Source organism: Colossoma macropomum, unplaced genomic scaffold (genome assembly GCF_904425465.1).
Source record: "Colossoma macropomum unplaced genomic scaffold, Colossoma_macropomum, whole genome shotgun sequence".
NCBI classification, from domain to species: Eukaryota; Metazoa; Chordata; class Actinopteri; order Characiformes; family Serrasalmidae; genus Colossoma; species Colossoma macropomum.
The window spans coordinates 24,715,375-24,739,063 of NW_023494804.1; the positions used below are offsets into that span (position 1 = coordinate 24,715,375).

The window sequence follows — 23,689 nt, forward strand, 5'->3', positions numbered from 1 at the left end:
ACCTAAGGCATGTACAACTCAGATTACCTGGATCAGTTGTGTTGGGAGCAGAAGCAGAACAAATCAGTAGACAGGCCAGCAATCCTTAGCAAAGAATGTGAGCAATGAAGCATATTTTAAGTGTAGAACATGCAGTATGACTTACATGCACTCATTGTGCAAGGTCTGCTTACCTCTTGATCATCTTGATGTGGGTTGAAAAGCATCTTGATTGTCTCGATACATGGCAAAAAGCAAGAATAATGACTTGCTGTACTGCAAGTGAATCAAGAGGGCCCTCTAGTGGTACAGGTGAATAGATGGGGTCTTTCTTTTGGTATTTATCCAGTGCCACTTTCTCACTTTGGACAGCTGTTTTGGTTGACTGTTCATTCCTCTAATTTTCAATCCTTGTGAAAGATTCTCCCCCAGATCACAGCTGCTATAATGGCAGTGGTGCTAATTACAGAGGCACTGTCAGTGTAACCAAGTCTGGGTACCAGTGCCAGCCTTGGAGTGCCCAGTACCCGCACAACCATCACTTGACACCTGTTGAGCACCCGGAGCTCAGAGGAGGGCACAACTTCTGCAGGAACCCAGGGGGACAGATGGAAAGTCCATGGTGCTTCACACTTGATCCCCGTGTGAGGGTGGATCTCTGTGACATCCGTTCATGCAGTGAGTAGAACCTCCCACCAGTTATAGCTTATAAACCATCCGCTGACACCATGCATGCATGCAATATACATTAAGACATCTATAAATTTAAGAGCTGTGAAATCACATCAAGCAGTGTCTCAACAGTTTACATTGTGTTAAATTGCAGAGCCTCCAGAGAACGTGAAGAAGGAAATCCTCTACATCCTCATCCCTAGTATCACCATCCCACTGGTCATTGCCTGCCTTTTCTTCCTGGTGTGCATGTGCCGTAACAAGCAGAAGGAGTCAGTCGACACTCCTCCTCGCCGGCAGCTCTCAGCCTCTCCCAGTCAAGACATGGAGATGCCACTCCTGAACCAGCACAAACACCAGGTATTGCTTACATCATAGAAATTAATCTGCCATTGCTACATATTTTCTTTGTGAAATGATAAAAATGATGTAATGCTTATTATGCAGCGATATCCTGTGATTATTGCAATACATTTACAAGCAATTTACTGTCTAGAATATTACAAACAATGTTTTCCATTCATAATGTCAATGAATAAACTCATTCAGTTTCAATAATAGACAACACTAGGCTGTAGAGCTCCTCTTCATTTAGTTTTATTTATAACAACAATGATGTAACTGCACTAATGGTAATGGTTTAGTAGCTGGAACGTGAACATATCAACTTTTCTTCTCAGGGAAAGCTCAGAGAAATCAACTTGTCAGCTGTACGGTTCATGGAGGAGCTTGGAGAGGACCGCTTTGGAAAGGTCTACAAAGGTCACCTCTACGGCACCGCCCCAGGAGAGCAGACCCAGGTGGTGGCTATTAAAACAGTGAAAGACAAGGATGAAGGAAGTCTGCGGGAGGAGTTCCGTCACGAGGCCATGCTCCGTTCCCGCCTGCAGCACCCCAACATTGTGTGCCTCCTGGGTGTAGTGACCAAAGAGCAGCCCATGAGCATGATCTTCAGTTACTCGGGCCATGGTGACCTTCACGAGTTCCTGGTCATGCGCTCACCACATTCTGATGTGGGCAGCTCAGATGACGACAAAACGGTCAAGTCAGCCCTCGAGCAGGCGGACTTCCTACACATAGTCACTCAGGTGGCAGCTGGGATGGAATACCTGTCCAGTCACCACGTGGTCCACAAAGATCTTGCTGCTCGGAACATCCTGGTCTGCGACAAGCTCAACGTGAAGATTCTTGACCTTGGGCTGTTCCGGGAGGTGTACTCTGCTGACTACTACAAATTGATGGGCAACAGTCCCTTCCCCATCCGGTGGATGTCCCCAGAGGCCATCATGTATGGCAAGTTCTCCACCGACTCCGACATTTGGTCCTATGGAGTGGTGCTGTGGGAGATCTTTAGCTATGGCCTTCAGCCCTACTGTGGCTACTCCAACCAGGATGTAATTGAGATGGTGCGCAACAGACAAGTGCTGTCTTGCCCTGATGACTGCCCTTCCTGGATCTACACCCTCATGCTGGAGTGCTGGAATGAGTTCCCTGCGCGGCGGCCACGCTTCAAAGACATCCATGCACGCTTACGCACCTGGGAAAGCTTGTCCAACTACAACAGCTCAGCACAGACCTCTGGAGCCAGCAACACAACCCAGACCAGCTCTCTCAGCACAAGCCCAGTCAGTAACATCAGCGCTGCACGCTATGTCACCCCCAAAAAGGCCTCACCCTTCCCCCAGCCCCAGTTTATGCCCATGAAGGGCCAAATGAGGCCCATGGTACCACCCCAGCTTTACATCCCTGTTAACGGCTACCAGCCTGTGCCAGCCTATCCATACCTCCAGAACTTCTACCCCATGCAGATCCCCATGCAAATGCCCTCACAGCAGATGCACCCGCAAATGGTAGCTAAGGCAGGTTCGCATCACAGTGGCAGTGGCTCTACCAGCACAGGATATGTCACTACAGCACCATCCAATGCTTCGGGGACGGAGAAGGCTGGCCTCCTGAGTGAAGATGCTAAGGCAGCCGATGAGAACATGGCTGATGGTGCTTCCCAAAATGGCCTGCATAACGAGGACACTTCTGTTCCTGAAACAGAGCTTTTGGGGGACAATGACAGCCCACAGATTGATGACTGCGAGATGCATTCAGAGGCATAGGCGGCCCTGTAGGACCCAATGACAGCGAGAGCTGTTCTGTGAAGTGTGACTTTGTACCGTCTGCCAGTTGAGCATCAGTCTGAAAAACAGTGAAGGGAAACCATTGATTGTGGGGAAAACTGAATATTATTTATAGGTTTTTTGGCAGTCGCAAAAACATGACTTTTTCACTTTTGGAGGCTGTACCTTCAGGACTGGTGACAGCTGTACCACTGAGCTGCCTTCAGATCTGTCTGCAATGAAGAATCTAACTCCTTACCTTTCTGCTGTTAGGTGCGTTGCTGACAAGACACGTGGACAGTTTTTCTTTCTTTTTTTTAAATCAAACTTGTTGCAAAGCCATTCAGAAGAATTTTTGTTCTTACTGTTGCTGTGCAACATGAAGCAATTGTATCTTTTTATAAGGAGTTCTGTACTTGCCACCCATTAATGTTTTCAATGTTTTGTTTTGTTTTCACTTCCAAGACCATCATATAGGAAAGGTCAGGCAGTTTGAGTACCTAATGTCTATCTCCTGTTCTCAGTGAAATGAGAATGACTTATCATGTTTACTGCGTTGATGTTTATGTTGATTGTGTCCCACTGAGTCTGAATGTGGCCGTGAGGTAATGGAGCACCAATTTTTAAGTGACTGGCCAAAATCTATGCAACACTCTGTCACAAACTGCCTTAAATACTATCGGCATGTAGAAACTTAAAGGTCAACGGATGTTGGTCCCAAAACATCTGTCTGAATTTTTTTATTTTGTTTTTTTAAATATAGTGCTTGTAAGGTTGAAGCTCTGTTGTAAAGATTTGTAATTTATGTCATTGATTCTCTTAAAGAAAATAAGTGATTCTTTTATTTTTCTTTGTCTCTCTTTTAAACGATTTTGTTTAGCCAGCGATATTACTTTTAATTTTGTTTAAAACCAGATACTTGCTTTTTATCAAGCCGTTATAACAGAACTTAATCGTATATTGTGTACATCCAGCGAAATGGAGTGTCAAATAAAGTGATCTGTGACACACATTGTGGCTTTTCTTTTAGGCCTCTACATTTTTTTTAATTCAGCATGATTGGTTGCTGGATTAACATTTTATGGGAGTCTTGTTTTAATTCCTCATACAAAATAAACTGAATGTGCTAATAGGATGTGTTCAAATAAGAGATAATGTATTTGTTGTGATGACTTAAAACACTTGCCAAACCTTCAATGTCTGGAACTGTTGAGACTAAAGACCACTCCTAATGCTGTTACATTGATGCAGAGACGATGACCATACGCCGCATAATGCCCTACAACTTGAGCGTCCAAGTTCAACAGAGAAACATTTGGAATTTTATGGAATGCCATTGTAGCTTTTAATCTATGGTTTTTGTATAAAAATGTTTTTTGATATCAAAAAATTCAATTTGAACAAATGAAAATGTTAATACTAGTAAGAACTGGGAATTTGACATCAATTTAAATGCTAACATCAGTGAATTTGCCCAAGTAACACTTACAATTTTTCTATTAAAAAATCTATTTGAACCATTTCAATATGTCAAAATTAATTTTTTACTTACTGAAAACTAAATTAATAGTATTAAAATTGATTCCCCCAAATGCTATAGATTATTACAAGTGTAAACTGAAAAATATGCTAAAATATAATTCTGTATAAATATAATAAAAGGGGGGGGGGGTGAACATCAGATGGTAGGATGTTTATCACTCTTGAAGTCATATTTTATATGTGAATGTGCAAAAACCACGTGTACACAAGTAAACACATAACACCACTGGTGCAGTGTTAGATAGCTCTCCAAGGGTTCTTTAGTAGAACTATGAACACTCAAAGAACCATTTGTTTTTTGCATGGTGAAATCGTTCTCTAGACTGAGGGAAATGTGCCGTATATGGTTCTATATAACCCCAAAAAGGGTTCTTGTACTGTAATAAGCTTAACATCGTAACAATAGCAGAACCCTTTTTGGTACAATAGGACCATGTAACTTTTAAATAACATGCAAAGTGGATTTAACAATCATGTGTTTATTTTTTGGCTAATATTCACACTTTGCTCTAACATTTTGTCATTTCTGATAGAGAAACTTTAGATTGCAGGCTAAGACGGCTTACTCTGAGATTCAGGAGTCGTTTACTCGACATAAATGTGTAAGATAACCAATAGCTGCTCGATGGGCGTTTGTCTAGTACCTTGCGGTTACGGAGTGGTGGGGGGTAGTTGGGGGGTGTCAGGCTCATATTTAACAGGTTTGCGTGCTCTATACTCTTCATTTACGTTTGGCTTTAGGCTTTGAAACGACAATATAGTCTTAAAATGTACATTTTCCTGAAGTGAAGCGCGTCCACAGGTGCCCTGCTGCTGCCATGTCCTCCTCAATCACTTGTTGCTCCGCGCTGGAAAAGCCGGTTCCGGTTCGGCTCGACCAAGCAGTTCAGAGCAGTTACCGGAGCTCCGTTCACGGGCTTCGATCGGACGCAGTGGTGAGGAGAGCCGCCACAGCGCGTCGGAAGAGAGAGTTCACGCCGGAGGAGCAGAAAGACGACACGTACTGGCTCAAACGGAGTCGAAACAACGAGTCGGCGAAGAGGTCGCGTCTGCGCAGGCGCATGGAGGAGTGCCTGCTGGAGGCGCGAGCTGTCGAACTCCTCCGCGAGAACGAGAAACTGAAGGCGGCGCTTTCGGCGATTCACTACCACAACATCGGCCTGAAGACTCGCTTCGACGGCATGGCGGGTGGTCCCGTGGCCCAAGGACTGCCCGGGGATGCGTACATGACCTCTTTGGCGGATTTCTCTGCATCTCTGCCTGGAACTGACGGCCGGACTCTTTACACTTTTGCCAGCGGAGGCCAAGTGCAGCGTTTGGGTCCCAGTTACGACGCGGGGAGGGAAAACTACTCCGCTCCAAACGTCCTGACAGCCGGAGTCATGGATACCTTTCACCAGAGGGACAGAGGTGTGGGCTGTCGCTTGGGAATGCCTGCGTGCAGAGATGGAAACTGTCCCTCAAACATGTGCATTCCTGCTGCCTATGAAATGTGTCAGAGAGAAGAAATGCAAAGCCACGGGGGTCCAAATAGGAACAGCTACCCGGGTCCTGTCTCTCTGGGTGACATGGTGGTGCCTCATGACCCAAGGCTTGCCTGTACTGAGCCTGGCTGTGGTGCCCCTAGTCAGGTGCATGAACCGTATGCGGAAGGCAGTGGTCCAGTCATCACCCAGACTAAAGAGACTGGCGAAGAAGTGAATACCATTAAAGAACCTAAGCGTGCCTCAGTGGTGCCTCTTTTGCCTCACAAATTGCGCTACAAAGTTAGTAAAGCATGGCGTGATGATAGCTAGGGATGCTCAGGGATTTCAGAATGGAAGTAGCCTGCTTAAAAATGATTGGCATCAGGCAGATTTGACGGATAGTTCAGACTAAAATTTGATGATGTATTTATCGCACAATAAAGAGCTGGGCTACTGTGTCTGTTGTTCTATATATATTATTGCTCTGTAATGCTAATCCAGGTTGATCTAGTCCAACTTTTTCATAATTTATAGACCTTTATGTACAGGCATCGCCAGATGTATGTAAAAGTTTGTACACCCCCAGACAAATTACACATTTTTATTGATTTTCTAGGTGAAAATAAGTTCACAGAACATTTAAATATGTCACTTTTCTGTACATTTTAGTGCACAATTTCCATCAGAGGTAAACATATTGGAGAAAGAAATAAAATATAAAATGTGCCATATCTTTTGCACAGGCCACATTTGATCATTTATATAATATAGTTAAATTCATCGAATGAACAGTAATTGTGCACCTGAAATGTGCATTAGTGTGTTAGCTTATGTACTTGTTTTTGCTTTGAAAATGAACAAAACATGCAATTTGACTGGGGTGTCCAAACTTTTGCATATGACTGTACATCAAAAATATTGTATATCGATATCAGCTCACAGTTCCCATATCAGTGCATCCTTAAGGATAATCACTGGGAGACCGTCCATCCATCCTCCTCCTCTTCAATGTATTCAGCAATAAATTGCATTGCTCAAACCAAACCAACAAAAATGTTGGAGTAATATTATCATAGCAGGTCACTGATGCTTGTCTGCCTCAGCATTCTTATCTAGGGTTACTCATCAGCATCAGCCAAGATACTGTGGACAGAACATCATTACGGAATATATTTTGTTATGTGCAGAAGTACTTACAAATAAAGAAATTTGTCCTATCAGTGGTCAGTTTCCACTTGTAATCCAATTGATTGTGTTATTGCAGTGCATGCACATCATGGAATGCAATGAAAGTTGTTTTTTTGTATGTATGAGACCATTTCATAGAACCATTTTCTACTGAAGTTTTAACAAAATTACCATTTTAAATCATAACTGTAGACTATACGGCTATACTTACACATTTGTGGTGGAATTGAATCTTGTCCTGTTGTGTGTAAGCGTGATATGACTCCTACTGACCTGTACAATATCTCATTAAAATCAGAGCTTATTGCCACAGAGGTGTACAGCTTCTACAAGCTTACAGCACATTGACAACAGAGATATGAGGTGGATATGTGTAATATAGAACATGCCTTTGATGTAATTTAAAATGTGCCCTTTTACCTGATGCCCGATGATACCTGAATCAGCTCAGGCAGATAGGAGTATGTATAAGAGCAGTTACATGTTTAAGTAAAACATTTGCTTAATGCAGTTATTTGCATATGTATGATACATAACAACATAACTGGGGGTATAAAACCAGTTACACTTCAGCTACAGTTAGATATTCAGACTTGTCATTTGTACTCAGATGATCTTGTTGGTGCTCTTGTCATTTATAGAGGCTTAAACACACCTAAATCCAGAGTGTTGAGTTAACTCTTGTGGTATTAGTTTGTGTCCAGCAGATGTATAGGTATGTATGTATATGTATAAATAGTAACTGGTCACAGTTATTGTTATACTTGCTTTACTCAGTCAAATTTTAGTCCCCGTTTAATTCCCATTTCCATTTTACTGGGTTTTTCATGCTGTTGTGTTGATTCAGGTTGCTTTCGCTTCTTTTTAAACGTTAGCATTTTATTTTCAACCAAATGGATCACAAAAAGAAAACAGCGCCTAACAAACTATATTTCCTATGCTGATAGACTCCACGTGTTCTATGGGGATTTTATAGTGATTTGCTAGTGTGATATATTTTTACTTCTGTTCAAGATGCTTTTTACTGTTCGCTTTGAATCATTGTTTTACTGAATTAACAGCACATTCGGTTGAATATGGATTTAGGCTAGCGCTTCACTGAACACTGCAGTATGTGTTAAATGCAGTGCATTTTTCTTTCTGAACAGCAGGTGGCTCTCTGCTCCAGGGTGGAGCCTGAACACAGCTGCGCTGTGTTTCCGAAGCCGAACAGTAGAGGCCGCTATTGCTGCATGCGTGAGGAGTTTTGCAGCGTTACCAAAACACACACGTGATCGGTTAAGTCATTAAAGCGATGGGGTGGCGGTTACCAAACACGTACGATTCAGTCTATTAATATACTTTCTAAATCTAATACATTATTCAGAAATGGGCTTCGCAGCTGGTTTGACCAAAGAGGAATTAGAGTCTGCGGACTGGTTTGTTGCTAAATAAACCAGGTGACATGATGTAATTTCACAGATTGTCTTTTTTTAATGTTATATGGCCACATGTTGTTGTCCGGGTTTTTGTGTTTCTCGACTTTCAAAGCCATTTTTCCCGGTTCACGCTAAATGTCTTACTATGTGTACACATCCGTCACTTTCATATCAATACTTTTTATGGTTGTCGTCATTCTGTCATCCGCACTCCTCCATTGGCTCAGTGAGTCTCCGCATGTCTGTCCCAACATACAGTAAAGCCACCCCCCCCCTCCACTCCCAAAGAAAACGCCAAAAAACCCTACCTCTCATTCATTTGCATTTGGCTAGCGATGTAACCCCCAGAAAAGCGAGTGATTGGCTGGAATCGGAAAATGCCTGCTTCCTATAGGCTGCGCGGCGCGTCAGTCACTCGCACGCTGCCAATACTCTTCTCCACTGACCTACTAACACAGATCCATGAGGCAGCGGCCACTCCGGGAGGAAAAACGCAAAGGAGAAACACGGAAACATTACCTCACAATTTTAATGGAAGTTTTATCCTCTTTGCAGATGAAACGCTTACTGCTTGTTGCCATTCGTACGCGACGTTTTATACTACGGACTACCTAACTGAGCCCGTGTATATTAAAGGTAGGCACAAATGCTTTTCTTTGCTTGTTTTACAGTGAGTCATTCCAGACAGTTGCTGGTTTGTTTAGGCTATTTTCAACTGGTCTCCCTACGCTGCCTATTCTTAGTCACTGCAATACTTGCCTATTTCTGAAACTGTAGCTGGCCAATAAAGGACATGTGCAAGCAGCCAGGACATTTTTTTCTCCTCAAGAACAAAAAACTTTTGATCGCATAACTCTGCATAGGATTTTCCTGCACATCACTTCTGCGTCTCCTGTCTGCTCAGACTGCCCACTTGGTCCATAAGGATTTGAATCACGTTAACGTTACCAAAACAATTGCAATGGCACAGTGACCCAGAACTCCGTGTGGGTGGGTGTATTCCTGCGCTGACGCTCGGAGGATCAGATTAGCTCAGTATTTACAGGGGTGTTTTTTGGTGGGCTATGCAGATCGGAATAATAGGCCTGATAGATTACATGTGGATCTCCACTCGATTCTGTTTAGCCTACACAGGACTGAAAAGCATGGGTCGTTGAAAACGCACTGGCACTTTGGCATCGTCCCAAATGCGTCTTGACTATTTTCTATGTGTTTAAAGTGAGCTGGAGGTTGTTAGGCCTGTGATCATTGCATAACGTTTGCTTTGGACGAAGACCGATCGCGCTTACTCTAGTGTAATCCTTCCCAGATAAAGGAATCTGGGCCGTGGAGGGGTGCTGAATGAACACCAAATGTAGCCCACAACTCTTTCTCTTTCTAAGAGAGGTTCGATTTTGTGGTTTATATTTGACAGCGCTGTCCAGATGTTGCTTTTGCACAATTCTCTAAAATAGGGGGTGGTGTGAAGTGGCTTTCTTCTCGTGGTGGGTCGCCAGCCATGCCTGCCAAAACGCATCAGGAGGGCTGTATTGTTGTACAGTCCAGTTTTGGTGCTGGGAGATGCTTCCTGCAGTTTAATGGCCACACATGCCTAAGCACAGTAACTGTGATGGCAAGACACAGAAACGCCCGAATGCACACCTGTAATGTAGGCTGAGCGCTGGGTTTACGATCCAGTTTATTAGTTTAAACGACATGAACCCCTCAGCACGCCCCCCAGCAGCTGCACCGCTGAATGATTTTCCAGCTGTGTATTTCGTTCTGTCCCTATGCGCGTTTGGGTTAGTTGTTTGGGTTCAGCCACGTGTGATGATGATGATGATGATGGTGGTGGTGATGATGGCCGGGCGCATTCCTTTGTTCTGCGCGCCCGGGGTGCAGCCGAGCCTCCGTCTGAGGTAACGCCGAGCTCGTGCTCGTGTCTTTTTTGTTGCATTTCAGACACTCCAGACACGCGCAGTCTCAGTAACAGCCCGATTTTCGGTCAGTCGCTGCGCTGTGCTGCCGTGAGCTGTGTGGAGTTGTGGACGAGCCCGCTGGGCAGAGCCTCAGTGCTGGTTGGGACCGACGCGTTGAAGGTCATTGCCATGATCAGCCCACTTTTCTAACGCACTAAACGGCTCTCGCTGGACTCGCTGCTTTCCATAGAGCGTGTTTAGTGTGTGATACATGTTAGAAATTTAACAGAGTTTGATAGAGGCGCTTTTTTTGTAATCATGACCGGCAATTCGGTTTTAGTACTTTTGCGTAACCGACCTCCGGCGGTGACGTCACCCACACGCTTCAATGGGGCTCTTTGCTTCGGCGTTGCATAATTTGGAAAAAGGGAAAGAAAACGGTCACCCACCGTGTCTTTAAAGTTTCTGAACCGATTAATTATGTTTTTTTCAGGAGTTTGTGAACATTAGGCTGACTAGTCAACCTCTTTTTTGTTATTAGTTCATGAAAGCAGTTCTACAGGTGAGCTTGTTTAAAAAGGCATTTTGGCCCAAAACTAACATTTACTATGTAGCATCCACTAGCATTATATCCTTAGAGAGTATTAACGATTTTGTATTCTTTTTATTTTTTTGTCCACCAGTGTTCATTCACTACAATACCCAGCATGCATTTAGCAAATGTATTACAACCACTGGGATCCCTGAGCTAAAGAAATCCTGACCGCTAGTCTAGCCACTGATGTAGAGGCTAATAAACGCAGGCCTCCTGGTAATAAAGTTAGCTATCTGGCTTCTCTCTGCATAAATCACCTTACAACAGCTTTCAAAAAGGCTGCCCTCAAGCAGTTGTAGTTTCTCCCACCTTCAAGGTGCATCATCAGAAAGGGGGTTTTCCTAATATTTAACCTGTAAACTTTCGTTCTTGAGACTTTTGTGGCACCATTGTAGAAGACAGGTATACATCTTCACCACAGAAAAAGCAACGGTTATATTTTTTATGTGGGCCAGAGTGCCCCTTTAATTCAGAATAACACACTTAGTTAAAACAGTTTAAAAAACAGCTAAAATGTTAGTCATAGTGTGAGTTGATGTCACATTTTTTTCTGTCATCTGGCTATTTTATTATATTAAAGAAAGATAAACAGTAAAGGTTTATCTTGTGCCAGTGCTTTTTAAAGTGGTTTAGCCCTGCAATGTAAATGTGTCAATAAATTTGAACATATGGTTACGTTCAACCCACCCACCCACTGACGGCTCTAAGCTTAGAGTGGCGGGATATTCATTTTGTGGGGAGCATATACAGATCATCTAGTTTATTTATGTTGTGCTAAATTAGACCACAAAATTAACATAGTCATCAACAGAAATGTTACCTTGTGATCATGGGAAACAATGTGTCACAACTCTGTGAAATTTACATAAAATTGCTCTTTCAGCTGACAAGCTGCTGAATCTCATTTGCCGATGGCAGGACCATGCCTGTCTGAAACTCAGTGATGTCATGGTTCAGGAGCACTGAGGAATTCAAAGGCAGAGCGAGTACAATGTGCTGCTGTCAGGAGCATATCGCTGCTATTACAAATGGCCATTCATGACATGTCGAAACTAAATGAACTCTTAAATAAACTGTCCTTTGTTATGTTACTTGGTCTGTTTATGTATTTTTGTTCACTGAATGATGTAAAAACTTTCAGGAAAAATGTTGGGTACACATCATACTATTTTAAACAATAAAATTAACCTCTGTTCGGTTGTTTTATTCGTTGCTTTGATAAAACCTTCACTATCTCATGGGCGGAGTCATATTATGTTTACGATAAATGTTTTCTTTAGGCTGTCAGAGTGTCTGAATCTGATAGACAGTACTTGTAATAAGCCTGCAATTAAGAATGGTTTATGATGGATGAGTCAGGCATGTCTTAAGACAGCAGAGGTTCTTGCACAGAAGAACTGTGTTAAAGTTTATTGTTAAAGACAAACCAACTTTGTTTAACAGTAATCTGTAGCAATAGTATGTCTGATTTCTAAGACCGATTCCTGTGTTTCTTCCTCAGGTCCACAAGGAACAAAATCCCCACGAGGAACTCTTAACAGACACCCATGTCATCCATAGCACTTGGTTTACGTTGAAGATGCTCTACGTCTACGGCTGTTCTACATGAGTGAGAACTACTGAGTTTATGCAATCTGGATCACAACGTTGTGTAATATGCAGACCATTAAGAAAGAACCAACTTATGGTGGAGAGGATGCCCTGGTGTTAGCTGTGGCTTTGCAGGGCACGGACAGGGACCTGATCAATCACAACCTGTCGGACATGTCCTTCAAGGCCAAGACCACCACGTGCCGCAGGAAGCGGGTGTTCATCCCGGATGAGAAGAAGGACAACCTGTACTGGGAGCGGAGGCGCAAGAACAACGAGGCGGCCAAGCGTTCGCGAGAGAAGCGGCGGCTCAACGACATGGTTCTGGAGAGCAAGCTGATGGCGCTGGGGGAGGAGAATGCTTCACTCAAAGCCGAGCTGCTGTCCCTCAAGCTGAAGTTCGGCCTGGTGAGCTCGGCTGTGTACGCTCAGGAGGTGCAGAAGATTTCCACCTCCACCAGCGCCCTCTACCAGGACTTTGTGTCACCTGGCAGTGCCAAAGGCTCCTATGCTAGAGAGCTGGAGCCATCGCGGTTAGGCAGTAGCTGCATATCAGTTATCAAGCACTCACCTCACAGCGCCTTATCTGATGGGTCTGACTCCAGCATGGTAACACAGGGCAGCCCCTTGATGAACATTTGCAGGACCCCTGAAATCATAAAGCAAGAGCCTATGGAGAATGGCAGCTACGCCAGGGACCAACCAAGTCCCTATGAACTGTACAAAAATTACCTGAACAGCCCCTTCCCTGGAGGCTACTCCCAGCCCTCCCCATTCCTCCAGATCACCAGATCGTCCAGCAACTCACCCCGGACCTCGGACGGAGACGATGGGACTGTGAGCAAGTCATCAGATGGCGAGGACGAACAGCAGGTTCCCAAAGGTCCGGTGCCGTCCACCGCAGACCCCAAGAGCGTGATAGTCTCTGCCCTCAAAGTGCCAGAAGCCAATGGCTCGGCCCTGCCCCATAAACTGCGGATCAAAGCGCGGGCCATCCAGATCAAAGTGGAGGCGATCGATCCGGACTACGACTCCTCGGGGAAGCCCTCTTCCCCCATCGATATGTCTGCAAGAGGATGCTACCAGATGGCTCATGGTGGTACGCCTGAGTACACACAGTCATCTCTTAGCCCACTGTCCCTGCAAGTGAACAATGTCCAAGACTGGAACCACCAGCCTGAGTATTGGCACAAAGACCACCGGGAGGCCCCGCCAAGTGGCTGCAAGAACAGACTTTGCCCTGACTCGCCAGGGCCTGTAAGTAGCAAACTTGTTGACCTTAAAGATGGCTTGTACGCCAACTCGGAGTGCGAGAACTTGTACTTGAAAAAGGGCATCGCCGACCTGTCAGCAGAAGTGGCCTCTCTGAAAAGGCTGATTGCGACACGACAGGGGTCCGTTATCGAGTCCACCAAAAGCACTACTGAACATGACTTGGTATCAAAAGGATGTTTCTCAAACTGAGGCTTCTCTGTTTGCACAACACCTGTTTTCCACTGTGTCTGCTACTGCACCGTGCTGTTCAAATGGTGTCTAAAAGCTGCAGTTCATTGAGATGAATAGTGTTTTTGTGCACTTACTGTTGTAGTTTGGCGTGTCCTGTTGATGACTCCTTTTAGTAGCCTAGAAGCCAAAATGTTAGGCTACTACATGCAAAGTTGATGCTTTCTTCTTCTCAAAATTTTCTTGTACATTGTATGTTCTTTTTTTTGTTTGTTTACAATAAATGTATGTAAGCACTGAAGCACCATTTTGTCTTTTTCACCTTTCCTAGGGTCTGAAAAAGTGTATTGTACTGAAGATTTTGAATGAACTGCAGCTCTAGAATTGACAGTGCCTCCTTCAGTTTTTCTTTTACTTGTGTCATTTCTATGGAGGTTCATAATTTTTACCCTGGGTCCTATTTAAAAGGAACAATAGGTAGCATTTTTTCATGTTGTTGGATTCTCAATAAAATGCATATTGCTTAAAGAGTATGGAATCTATTGTAATGCTGCAAGACACAAAACAAAATCAGCTCAAGAGGAAGCTTCTAGTTTCCACGGTATTCTGACTGAGTGTGTTAATTATATCCTGTTTCTGTGTTGAAACTAGCAGTAACAAAGTAATTGACTGACTGCATCAACATAAATGAAAGGTGAATTCCAAACAGGCCTGTGGCAGTATGCCCTTTAAAGGCAAAGTAATGATTATGTGTATGGCATGTATGTGACATAATGATTCGGGAAATGTAAATCGGGTGCACAATAAAAACAAAGTTATGTCATGCTCAAATATAATCATCAAGCCACGAAGCTGTCATGAAAGCAGTCCTTCATGCTATAATAGAGCCTGATAAAGAGTGATGCCGTCATCCACTAAATCTACTGTCTTATTACAAAAACATAATCTAATCTACTTTGTAAAAAGATTACAAAGTCAGACTGTCCCTGAGTTCAGCCCATTTAGTTCGTAGCTGACAAGTGACTTCAGTTTTATCTACAGCAGGGGTGCCCAATCCTGGTTCTGGAGATCTACCACCCTGCACAGCTTAGTTCCACCTCTAATCCAATTAATGAAGGCCTTCAGGAGCATCTGAATATGAGAGCCAGGTGTGTTAGATCTCTCCAGGGTGGTACATCTCCAGGACCAGGATTGAGCAACCCTGATCTACAGGAATGTAGGTAAAGTAGTAGCTGAATGGCAGCTGAAGAGTCCTGGATCCCTTTTTATTGTTCTTAAAGTCACTGTGTTAATACTGGTAGTTAAAGCACCATGAATTACTGTAGCTACTCTAATGCAGACACTGAGAATTTGTCGGGCATCAGGTTTGTTTGGCAAAAATCATGAGCAAATAATCTGTGTCGTAAGGCCAAAATCTTTTATACATCAAAAATTACTAAAATGTTACTCTGCCTCCATTTGTGATTAGAGGTGCGTTGAGTGGTCTAAACACACACTCGGGTCAAAATATAGTTACTTCTGTGAAATAATTACTCAGATAAAAGTTCTTCCTAAAAAAAACAGAGAAGTACAAAAGTGTCCAGCCAAAAGGCTGCTCAAGTACTGAGTTCACTAAAGAACTAAAGGAGAATTAGTACATCCAGCATCTATCAGCATAGAAAATGAGTTTTGGTAGGTTTCTTCCCCTTTAGATGCAATCTTGCATCTGAAATACACTGCTAAAGCTCAAAAATCAGAGGTATGGCAGACACTGTCAAGAACATAACAGTAATAAACACATATAAATCACTGTTGTCGGAACAACCTTGTATCTCCAGTTTTTGTTGTTTTTCAATTTTTGATATAATTTAAAAGTACTTTACATTGTGTGTAAATCTCATGACGAAAGGACCAACAGATATTATCCAAAATTACTTGGAAAAGCAGAGTATGTTTTTTTCCGCTCCTGTAAAGTTCTCATTTTGAAGATACAAGGTTTTGTTCTGACAACAGCTAAATATACTTAAGCAGAAGCAAAAGTGTGAATTGAACATACTCAGGAAAGCATAAATCCGCTAAAGCATTTTTACCTGAGTACCACCCACCTACCTGTTTAAGGTACAACTACATTCTACTGCCATTTCAAAATGGCTGCATAATTTAATCACTGCGATGTAAACAAAGTCATTCTGAGTGGTTTAACATGAAATGGTGTGTTGTATTGAAACTTAACAACCCATATATCCTTACAGTGGTGGTAACTGGAACCAGGGGTTACAAAGCAAACAGACATTCACTATCCCGAACCACCAGTGAACCTACACGTGTCTTCTGAGTTCGTATATTAATGTTTGTGTGATGTTGATAATAGGTACATAGTAGTACATTTGAAAATAAAGGTTATTTGGATTGTTATTTTGGCTTAAAGCACCCTGCATGTGTTTCAAAAAAGATGATATAGGCCCAAACCGTATGTTTAAACTATTGATTACATGAACTCATAATGATTTCATGTAATCATTTTCTGCGAGGGAGTATTTAGAGGTCTTCGGATGTCTGGTTCCTACCTCCACCACTGTAAACAAGTCACTCCTAGTCCCTGTGTTTACATCTTAAATCATTGGATTATGAAACAACTGTGAAACGTCGGCGGAATTCCCCTTTAACTGAGCGGCTGTAACCGCCTATCGAAGTGTTCGAATTATGCGAACGATTAAGAGGACCATAACAGAAAAATAAGGGAAGTAAAGAGGATTAAAAATGGAAAAGATGTTTGAAACAGTTGCTCTTTTTGGTTCAGAAGCATCCGGGGAAATCCGTGCTGCCGTTGGGACCGGAGTCACGTGGTGCACAACTGCGTCACTCGGAGTTCAAAGTTGAAAGTCGTAGCTTACAAACACACTGCAGCAGGCTGAGGTGGTATGGCGCTGCTCGCTGGGTGTCGAGTCTTCTCTCAGGCTTTTCGAGGCCAAACGGCGAACCTCGACGGCGTCTGCACATTGCAGGATGTTATGCAACGAGCTGTGTGCAGCCTGAGACGGTACAGCTCGGAGTCTAAGGCGGGGGAGGAGCTAACCGTTAGATATCTAGACGGAGATGACTCAGGTAGCCGCTTTACACCGTACAGAACTACAGTCTTCAGTGTATCTGCTGCCTGATAATTCGCTGTTATACGAATGTTGTGCGGCGGTTAAAAACATAAAGACAAGCTGCACGAACCCTGTCAGCTCTGCACTCGTTTGAATAGGAGAACCCGGAGAACCCCACTACTGCACTGCACAGGGTCTCCCGGGTCCACACACGGCCACAGCTGTCCTTCAGTCTGTCAGCTCCAAGTTGTCCAAGTTGTCAGTCATGCTGACAGTCGTGCTGAACCCAGGCTCTGCCTCAGGCTCACCTGCCATTTAAGGACTGTCCTCCTGGTCAACCTTGCAGTGCCTTGGTTGATATGAATGTGTTTAAAGAGACATTCCTGTCTAGAACTAGCATTTAATACGGTATTTGTCATGTTATGTAATATTATGTAGTACATTATATCCCGTAGCCTGACAGAATCCATGATTCTGTATCGTTTTTGTTCATCAGTAATCCATGACTACAATACCCAGCAGGCATTATGCAAATACAGTTCTGAGTCTTCTCCCAGCTGTGATAACGAAACATGACTTCTAGCCACTGATGTAAAGGCTAATAAATACAGATGGGATGTTCCACTTCCTCACAGTAATGTTGGCTTCCTTCTGCATTAGCCAGCTAGCAGAAAAAAAAATACAATTTCAAACAGCCCATCCTCAAGCATCTGCCCCCAAAGCAGTGGTCATTTTTCAGAAGTCCCTCCTACCTTCAAGAGACATCATCAGAGGAGGTTTTTGTAGTGTTCAAACTAAAAAATCGCTCTAGAGAGTATTGTGGCGCCAGTGTAGGAGGCGGGTAGGCATGTTTACAACAGATGAAGCAATGGTTACATTTTTCATTTTGGTTGGAGTGCCCCTTTAACAAAGCCATTGGTTTGACTGCGTTATGTCCAAGAAGTAAGAAAAACAGCAGTGTCTGTGTTCTTCTAAATTGAAATATGATGGTTTGTCCTGTGTTGCGTTTAGAGTTAGGTCTGATTTGTGGCAATGTTGTAAAACAAACAGAGTCTGGTTTAAAAACAGGAGCTTGAACTTAAAAAATTAGATCGAAAATTAATTTAAACGGTCTGTGCTGTTTCATTCCTCACATTAGGGTTGTCCACTTGGTGAACCTCACAGTGTCTTATCTGACTTATACAAAAAGCCTATGATTTAACAGTGTAATGTAATTTAAACAAACAAAACAATCCCTTATGACTAAACTTTTGTGTCTTTTGCATTTTAGGGATTGTTGTCTTTGGGATGAATCGCCCTAAAGCTAAAAATGCTATCAGTAAAAACCTTGTAAAGATGGTAAGTATAATGGACTTGCACATACTGACTTACAGCTCTAGGAGTGAATTGGTGAGTTATTTTGTCCTAATTGCTTCCCTTTCTTTAGATGTCTGAGGCTGTTGAATCAGTGAAAAAGAACAACAAAGTGCGTAGTGTCATCTTATGCAGCATGGTGCCCGGAGTGTTCTGTGCAGGTAATTTGAAAAGATTTTTTTTTCCAGTCCAAGAATCACATTTTTTACGTTTTGTGGTGACTAGCAGTTCTTATTAAATAGGAAAGAGCAGATAATCTTTCCTTAGAAAATCTTTCTACATCAGGATTAGTTTTGATTTTCTTAGAAAAACCTTCTACATCACTACATGAGCTTCACTGGAAATGAGACATTCATAATTGTTAAACAGGTGCTGACTTGAAAGAGAGAGCCAAAATGCATCAGAGTGAAGTCGGGCCTTTTGTCTCTAAAGCGAGGGCACTTATTACAGAGCTAGGTAAGTAAATGGCTAACTGCAATATTTATTTAAAAAAGCCAGTTTTTTTGTATTTGATCATATGTTCTCTATACAACTGCATACACCGAACCGTGAAGTTTTTTACCCAATAGATAAATAAATAATTCTGTTTTAGTAATTTTATGAATGAAGTAAAGCCCCTAGCATTTCAGAAGAGATGGGACATAAAAAGACCATACATATCCTTACTGTGGGTGTTGAGCTATTACCATTTTTGCAGCTAAAATGGCATTTGGAGAAACTCCAAGTACATGCTTTTCAACAGGCTCATGTTCTGTATTGGACATTTGTGCTCTATAGCCCACTTTAAAATTATGTCTGTAGTGTTTCAAAAATGTGTAATTTCACAGTCCATTTAGAAGAATTTTAGGCCATAGCAATTCCTAATGACAGTTACTGACCTGCCTAACCATCCCTTGTGTCAGTTAAGGCTTAATGAGCTAATTAAAGTGCTCATGTAATCACTGTTTTGAAATCAAAGCGTTTAATGTAGTATGTAAACAATGATAAAACCTGCCGTTCACATGAGTCCATACAGACACCCCAGTCCATGCAGTCCATTTATGGAAACTAAGATGCTAAAATTATAAGGAGTGTTTTAGTCTGAACTGCTTTTTAAATGAGCTGCAATACAGGGCAGCCAATCAGAATAGAACTAATTTACATATATAAGTCTTAAAGACAGAGTAACAAAACCATCTTGTTTAATTAGACAGGATAAAGAGAGGTTTAAAAATGGACAAGTAAAAGGAATGATGACACTTTTTGGTTGATAAAACCATACAAATGTAATAAGTGAACCCCAGTGAAAATACAGGAAAAATAGATATGAGCCTTTTAAGTTCTGAGACTTTTTATAACTGGAACTGTGTCCAAACTTTTGCAAGTTAATCAAATATAACGTAATTGTGCATCAACATTTGCATTTCATTTCATGGTTTGCTGCAGAGCTTGTGTTTGCTTCTGTTCGCTTAAAAAATCAATACGGTTTGAATATTGAGAATATTCACTCTCTGTTCACCAACCGTTCTTAAAAAGAAATTTCTTCTTAAAATCCACTTATGCAGTTTTCACGAAGATTCTGACATTCACTGGTGGGATTTTTTTATTAGGTAAGACCAGAATCTACACTCGCTCAAGGGCACAAAGGTGCAAACAATTTTGCAGTTTAAGAACACGTCATGAATCCGGCATAGACTTTTGCAAGGACAAATTTAAGAAATAACTCAGGAAGATATTGATGAATGAGGCCCATTATTTTCTAAGTATGTGATTCATCACTTTTAAGATGAATAAGTGAACTAGACTTGTACTAGGCACCACTTAATATTGAAAGGATTAATGTGGATGCTTTTGCACAACATGGTAGCTACATTTCTATCAACTTTCTGTACAGACTGTAAGCAATAAAATAGAAATGTCTTTAAAAAAAACAAAACAAACAAGAAGAAAATACTTTCAATACTTTCTGGCCAGCAGCTTGTTTCCATCATACTGACGTTTAGAGATAAAAATGTGTTATGTAATTTCCTGTAAAAATGTTGTGATTTATTGATTGAAATGGTTGTTTTCGACATTTTTCCACTGTATACCTTTGGCTTCCCTGACATTGGGCAAAGTTTTGAAGTGTTAAAACGTAAAAGTTTTTCATAAAAGATACTGGATGGAGTCGTAACTGTTGCCTTACTAAGATGAGAAGCCTATATGGTTAATTTCATGGGTTCTGTTTCTTGATAGCTTATCAAAATATAATTATCTTGTCAGATACCAAGAATTTTATGAGTCTAACGATTGCATTGGTAGCACATATCTGTTAAGCCATCTGTCTTGGGCCATCTGTCTGCGGGGACCAGGTTTTTCTTTGCCACCTGCAAACAGTCATAAATGGGTTCATGAAGTTTAAACATTTAGCAGACAGCATTTAGAAACAGGTTTCCTTTGGTTGCAAAACTCACGGGAACTTACAATACGTGGATGAGCATCAAATCAAACATTTTAGCCAGTCCCAAACAACCTCATCTAGTCAGATGTTGAAAGACTACTTTCTGTATATAATTGTACTCTGTATATAACCTTATTCTATAATCCAGATTCTTTTTATTACTGGATTACATCTAAATTGCAACTGGCAACCTAGACAAAGCTATTATACCTTTTCAGTTATGCTGATTGCATTAATGAAGAGTAATTGTTAACTATTATGGTAGAGTAGTTCTTATTTACCGTTAGACAAATTATTATGAAGTGGCCTTATACTGAAGTAGTGTTTTGGGAAGCTACTTCTTACATCAAAAAAAGCACCACGCCAACAACAGATATTTTAGCTGAAACTAATTTCATAGAATAGCTGAAGCAGGATCCTGAAAGATTGTCTTCCTTCCCCATTTCAGTTGCAGTACATATAAATTCAGTCAGCATGACGGCAATGCTGAGGTTCCTGTATTTATTTATACTGTCATTATCCAAGAACTATATGGTTACGTCTCATTTTTTATTGAAATAAATCAGTTCCAAGCTCCAAAAAGTGTAATATTAAGAGGTCCAAGTCAATGCAAGGATTGGTTGTACATAACTTTCTGTACTATTTTGATGCACAAACTGGGTTTCCAACCTGACAAGTGAGCATGATACAATCTTTTGATCTCTCATATTTCTCTGCTACGTTCTTCATTGCTTTCCTCAGAATTACTAGGAGTTGCAAAGCACTTCAGGAATGATGGTTTTATTTTTATATTCATACTTGTCATTCTATTACATAGATTCAAGTATGATATTAAAGAGCTCATGTCCTGCTGTTTACTAGCATTTTTCTTTTTTCCTTTTAGGTCCATTTATGAAATTTATGTGGTTTTATGTATCAAGAACAATCTTAAATCATTTTTACATGACCATTTTCCAACCTCTCTTTATTCAACCTTCTCCTTTATGCTTAAGAATTGAATAGGCTGTGTATGTTACTGTCAAGGTTTCAAGGTTGATATATGTTAGGGTAAAGTGTTCTGATCAGCTGCCGTGAATTGTGCCTCCTACAAAAAGCAGTCTGGACTGAAACACTCCTTATAACTGCAGCATGGTTGGGTAGAGCTAAACTGCTGCAAGCAGAACAGGAAGTAAATGTCTTGATTTTTGTAAAGGCACAAACATCATTCAAAAAGGGCTGTTTTTGCAGCTTAGCTTCCTTGAATGGACTGTATGGACTGGGTCTTTGAGCGTATGTTTTGAAAGTTAAATGCATTAAACTTTATTTAAAAAAAGTATGGTAAGGTTGGTTGTCCATGTTACGGGACCTTCTGTATTCTTTGGCTTGTTTCCACACTGTGAGTCAGTTCAACATTCATTATGAAGTCTTCGATCGAATGCTGTGTACTAATTTTGAGCTTAATTTAAATCTTCTTTGCAGGGGTGAGATGTGCTGAAAGGCTTTTGTGTTATTCTGTTTAGTACTGCAGTTGTGAAAAGTCAGTTGGTAAATGCTAGAGTTGCACCAATACTCACTTAAATGCAACATCAGTATTGGTGTAACCCTAGCATTTACCCAGACTCTTCACTCTTCAACTGCAGTATGAGGATACCGATACCTATGATCAATACCATGAAGCAATTGCTGATGCACACACCCGCTGCTAGATGGAATTTAACACGTCTGCAGTGTGGGGTGACAAACAGCAGTAAAAATGCTCATGACAAAATTTATAATGCCATTGTTTCGCAGAAAGGTAATGATAGTAGGTGATATACTGGTTGGAATTCTCCCTAAGGCATTAGCTACTCCGGTATGCTACAAATAAGCCAGTTAACAACATACAAACACTGTAAAACACGCTAATGGGAGCGGCTAAGCCATGCTTCTTTCAGCAGTCGTTCATCTCCATCAGTGTAGACAGTTTCAGTCTGTGTTAATGTTGGTGCAGGTTGTTATCGAAAGAGTGAACATCAGAGAGACGTATTTATGGTTCTCTTTGGGTAATGATAGCCTTTAGCCTTGCTAAGCCCTTTAAGACCTGGTACTACAATCGATCCAATAAATGATAGCGTGAACAACTGTAATATTTATTGACCACCAGCAGAGTCTGATGCTCTGAGATATAAGCATAATTCAAAACATATGCATGAGAAAAATGACTTGAGAAATCTGAAAATGAAACAACATTAGGGACCCTTTTACCTGAGCCAAAGAAGCTGCTGTGTGCTTACGTTTGTAACTGTTTTGCTCAATATAAATATTCTGCATTTACTTCAGTTGAAAAATGTGATTATCACTAATTATGTATCAGTAAATTATAATTGTATGTGTGTGTATATGTACACAAACAACAAACAAACAAAAATAAGTTTTTTAAGCATAATAAGATAGTTTTACACATGTGCATACACACACGTGTATGTGTGTATATATCAGTATCAGAAGGGAAAAAGTGGTATCTGTGCATCCCTAGTGAATGCTAATGCAAATTAGGTTAATAGACATTTTCCTGTCATATGCCTGGCTTTAGGCAATCTGCCCATGCCAACTATCGCAGCCATTGATGGAGCAGCACTGGGAGGAGGACTGGAGATGGCTCTGGCCTGTGACATCAGAATAGCAGGTAACACATGCACTATTAGGTGTGAGAGCTTAGATGCTGATTTTGATAATTAACTCTTTAATGCAGGGATGGGTGTAATTAATCAGATTTACTGGTATTGGATCTTTTCAATAAGGCATGTGTAGTTTGGAAAAAGAAATTGTGTATTGTGAAACAATCATGGATTATCTTGTCTAAGCAGAGCTTAGTCATTTTTGTTTACCATACAGAAAGACCAGTGAACCTACATGTGTCTTCTGAGTTTTAAGTAATGTTGGTAAAACAGTGGTAAATCAGAAAAATTAGTTTTCTTTGGGGGCTATTTTG

General features: G+C 41.6%; 3 protein-coding genes across 5 annotated transcripts in view; all 3 read left to right on the forward strand.

The window, feature by feature from the left end:
• The window catches only part of ror2 (receptor tyrosine kinase-like orphan receptor 2), a 111,840-nt gene extending 108,068 nt beyond the window's left edge, over window positions 1–3,772 (forward strand). The window contains exons 7-9 of one of the 2 annotated variants that reach the window (XM_036595317.1): window positions 400–657; window positions 806–1,011; window positions 1,332–3,772. In XM_036595317.1, coding sequence (XP_036451210.1) covers window positions 400–657; window positions 806–1,011; window positions 1,332–2,759 — 1,892 coding nt within the window. In that variant the 3' untranslated portion in view covers window positions 2,760–3,772. The remainder of the gene's footprint in view (window positions 1–399; window positions 658–805; window positions 1,012–1,331) is intronic. The other variant, XM_036595318.1, reaches the window with a different exon arrangement.
• Window positions 3,773–8,839: 5,067 nt separating this feature from the next.
• Window positions 8,840–14,421, forward strand: nfil3 (nuclear factor, interleukin 3 regulated). Of its 2 annotated transcripts, none has more exons than XM_036595448.1 (2): window positions 8,840–9,009; window positions 12,368–14,421. In XM_036595448.1, exon 2 carries the CDS (start codon window positions 12,523–12,525, stop codon window positions 13,918–13,920), a length of 1,398 nt encoding a protein of 465 aa, XP_036451341.1. In that variant the 5' UTR covers window positions 8,840–9,009; window positions 12,368–12,522; the 3' UTR covers window positions 13,921–14,421. The 2 variants fall into 2 exon arrangements, with proteins under 2 accessions (XP_036451341.1, XP_036451342.1); XM_036595449.1 differs by lacking the exon at window positions 8,840–9,009 and adding an exon at window positions 10,064–10,271.
• A 2,321-nt stretch (window positions 14,422–16,742) lies between these two features.
• auh (AU RNA binding protein/enoyl-CoA hydratase) overlaps window positions 16,743–23,689 on the forward strand; it is a 41,114-nt gene continuing 34,167 nt past the window's right edge. The window contains exons 1-5 of the mRNA XM_036594754.1: window positions 16,743–16,983; window positions 18,238–18,305; window positions 18,394–18,481; window positions 18,690–18,776; window positions 23,291–23,383. Of these exons, the coding sequence (XP_036450647.1) occupies window positions 16,800–16,983; window positions 18,238–18,305; window positions 18,394–18,481; window positions 18,690–18,776; window positions 23,291–23,383 (520 nt within the window). The 5' untranslated portion in view covers window positions 16,743–16,799. The remainder of the gene's footprint in view (window positions 16,984–18,237; window positions 18,306–18,393; window positions 18,482–18,689; window positions 18,777–23,290; window positions 23,384–23,689) is intronic.

Bases quoted from the DNA above. Each gene is read 5' to 3' on its own strand.
- nfil3 (XM_036595448.1), top strand. From the start codon at position 12,523: ATGCAGACCATTAAGAAAGAACCAACTTATGGTGGAGAGGATGCCCTG.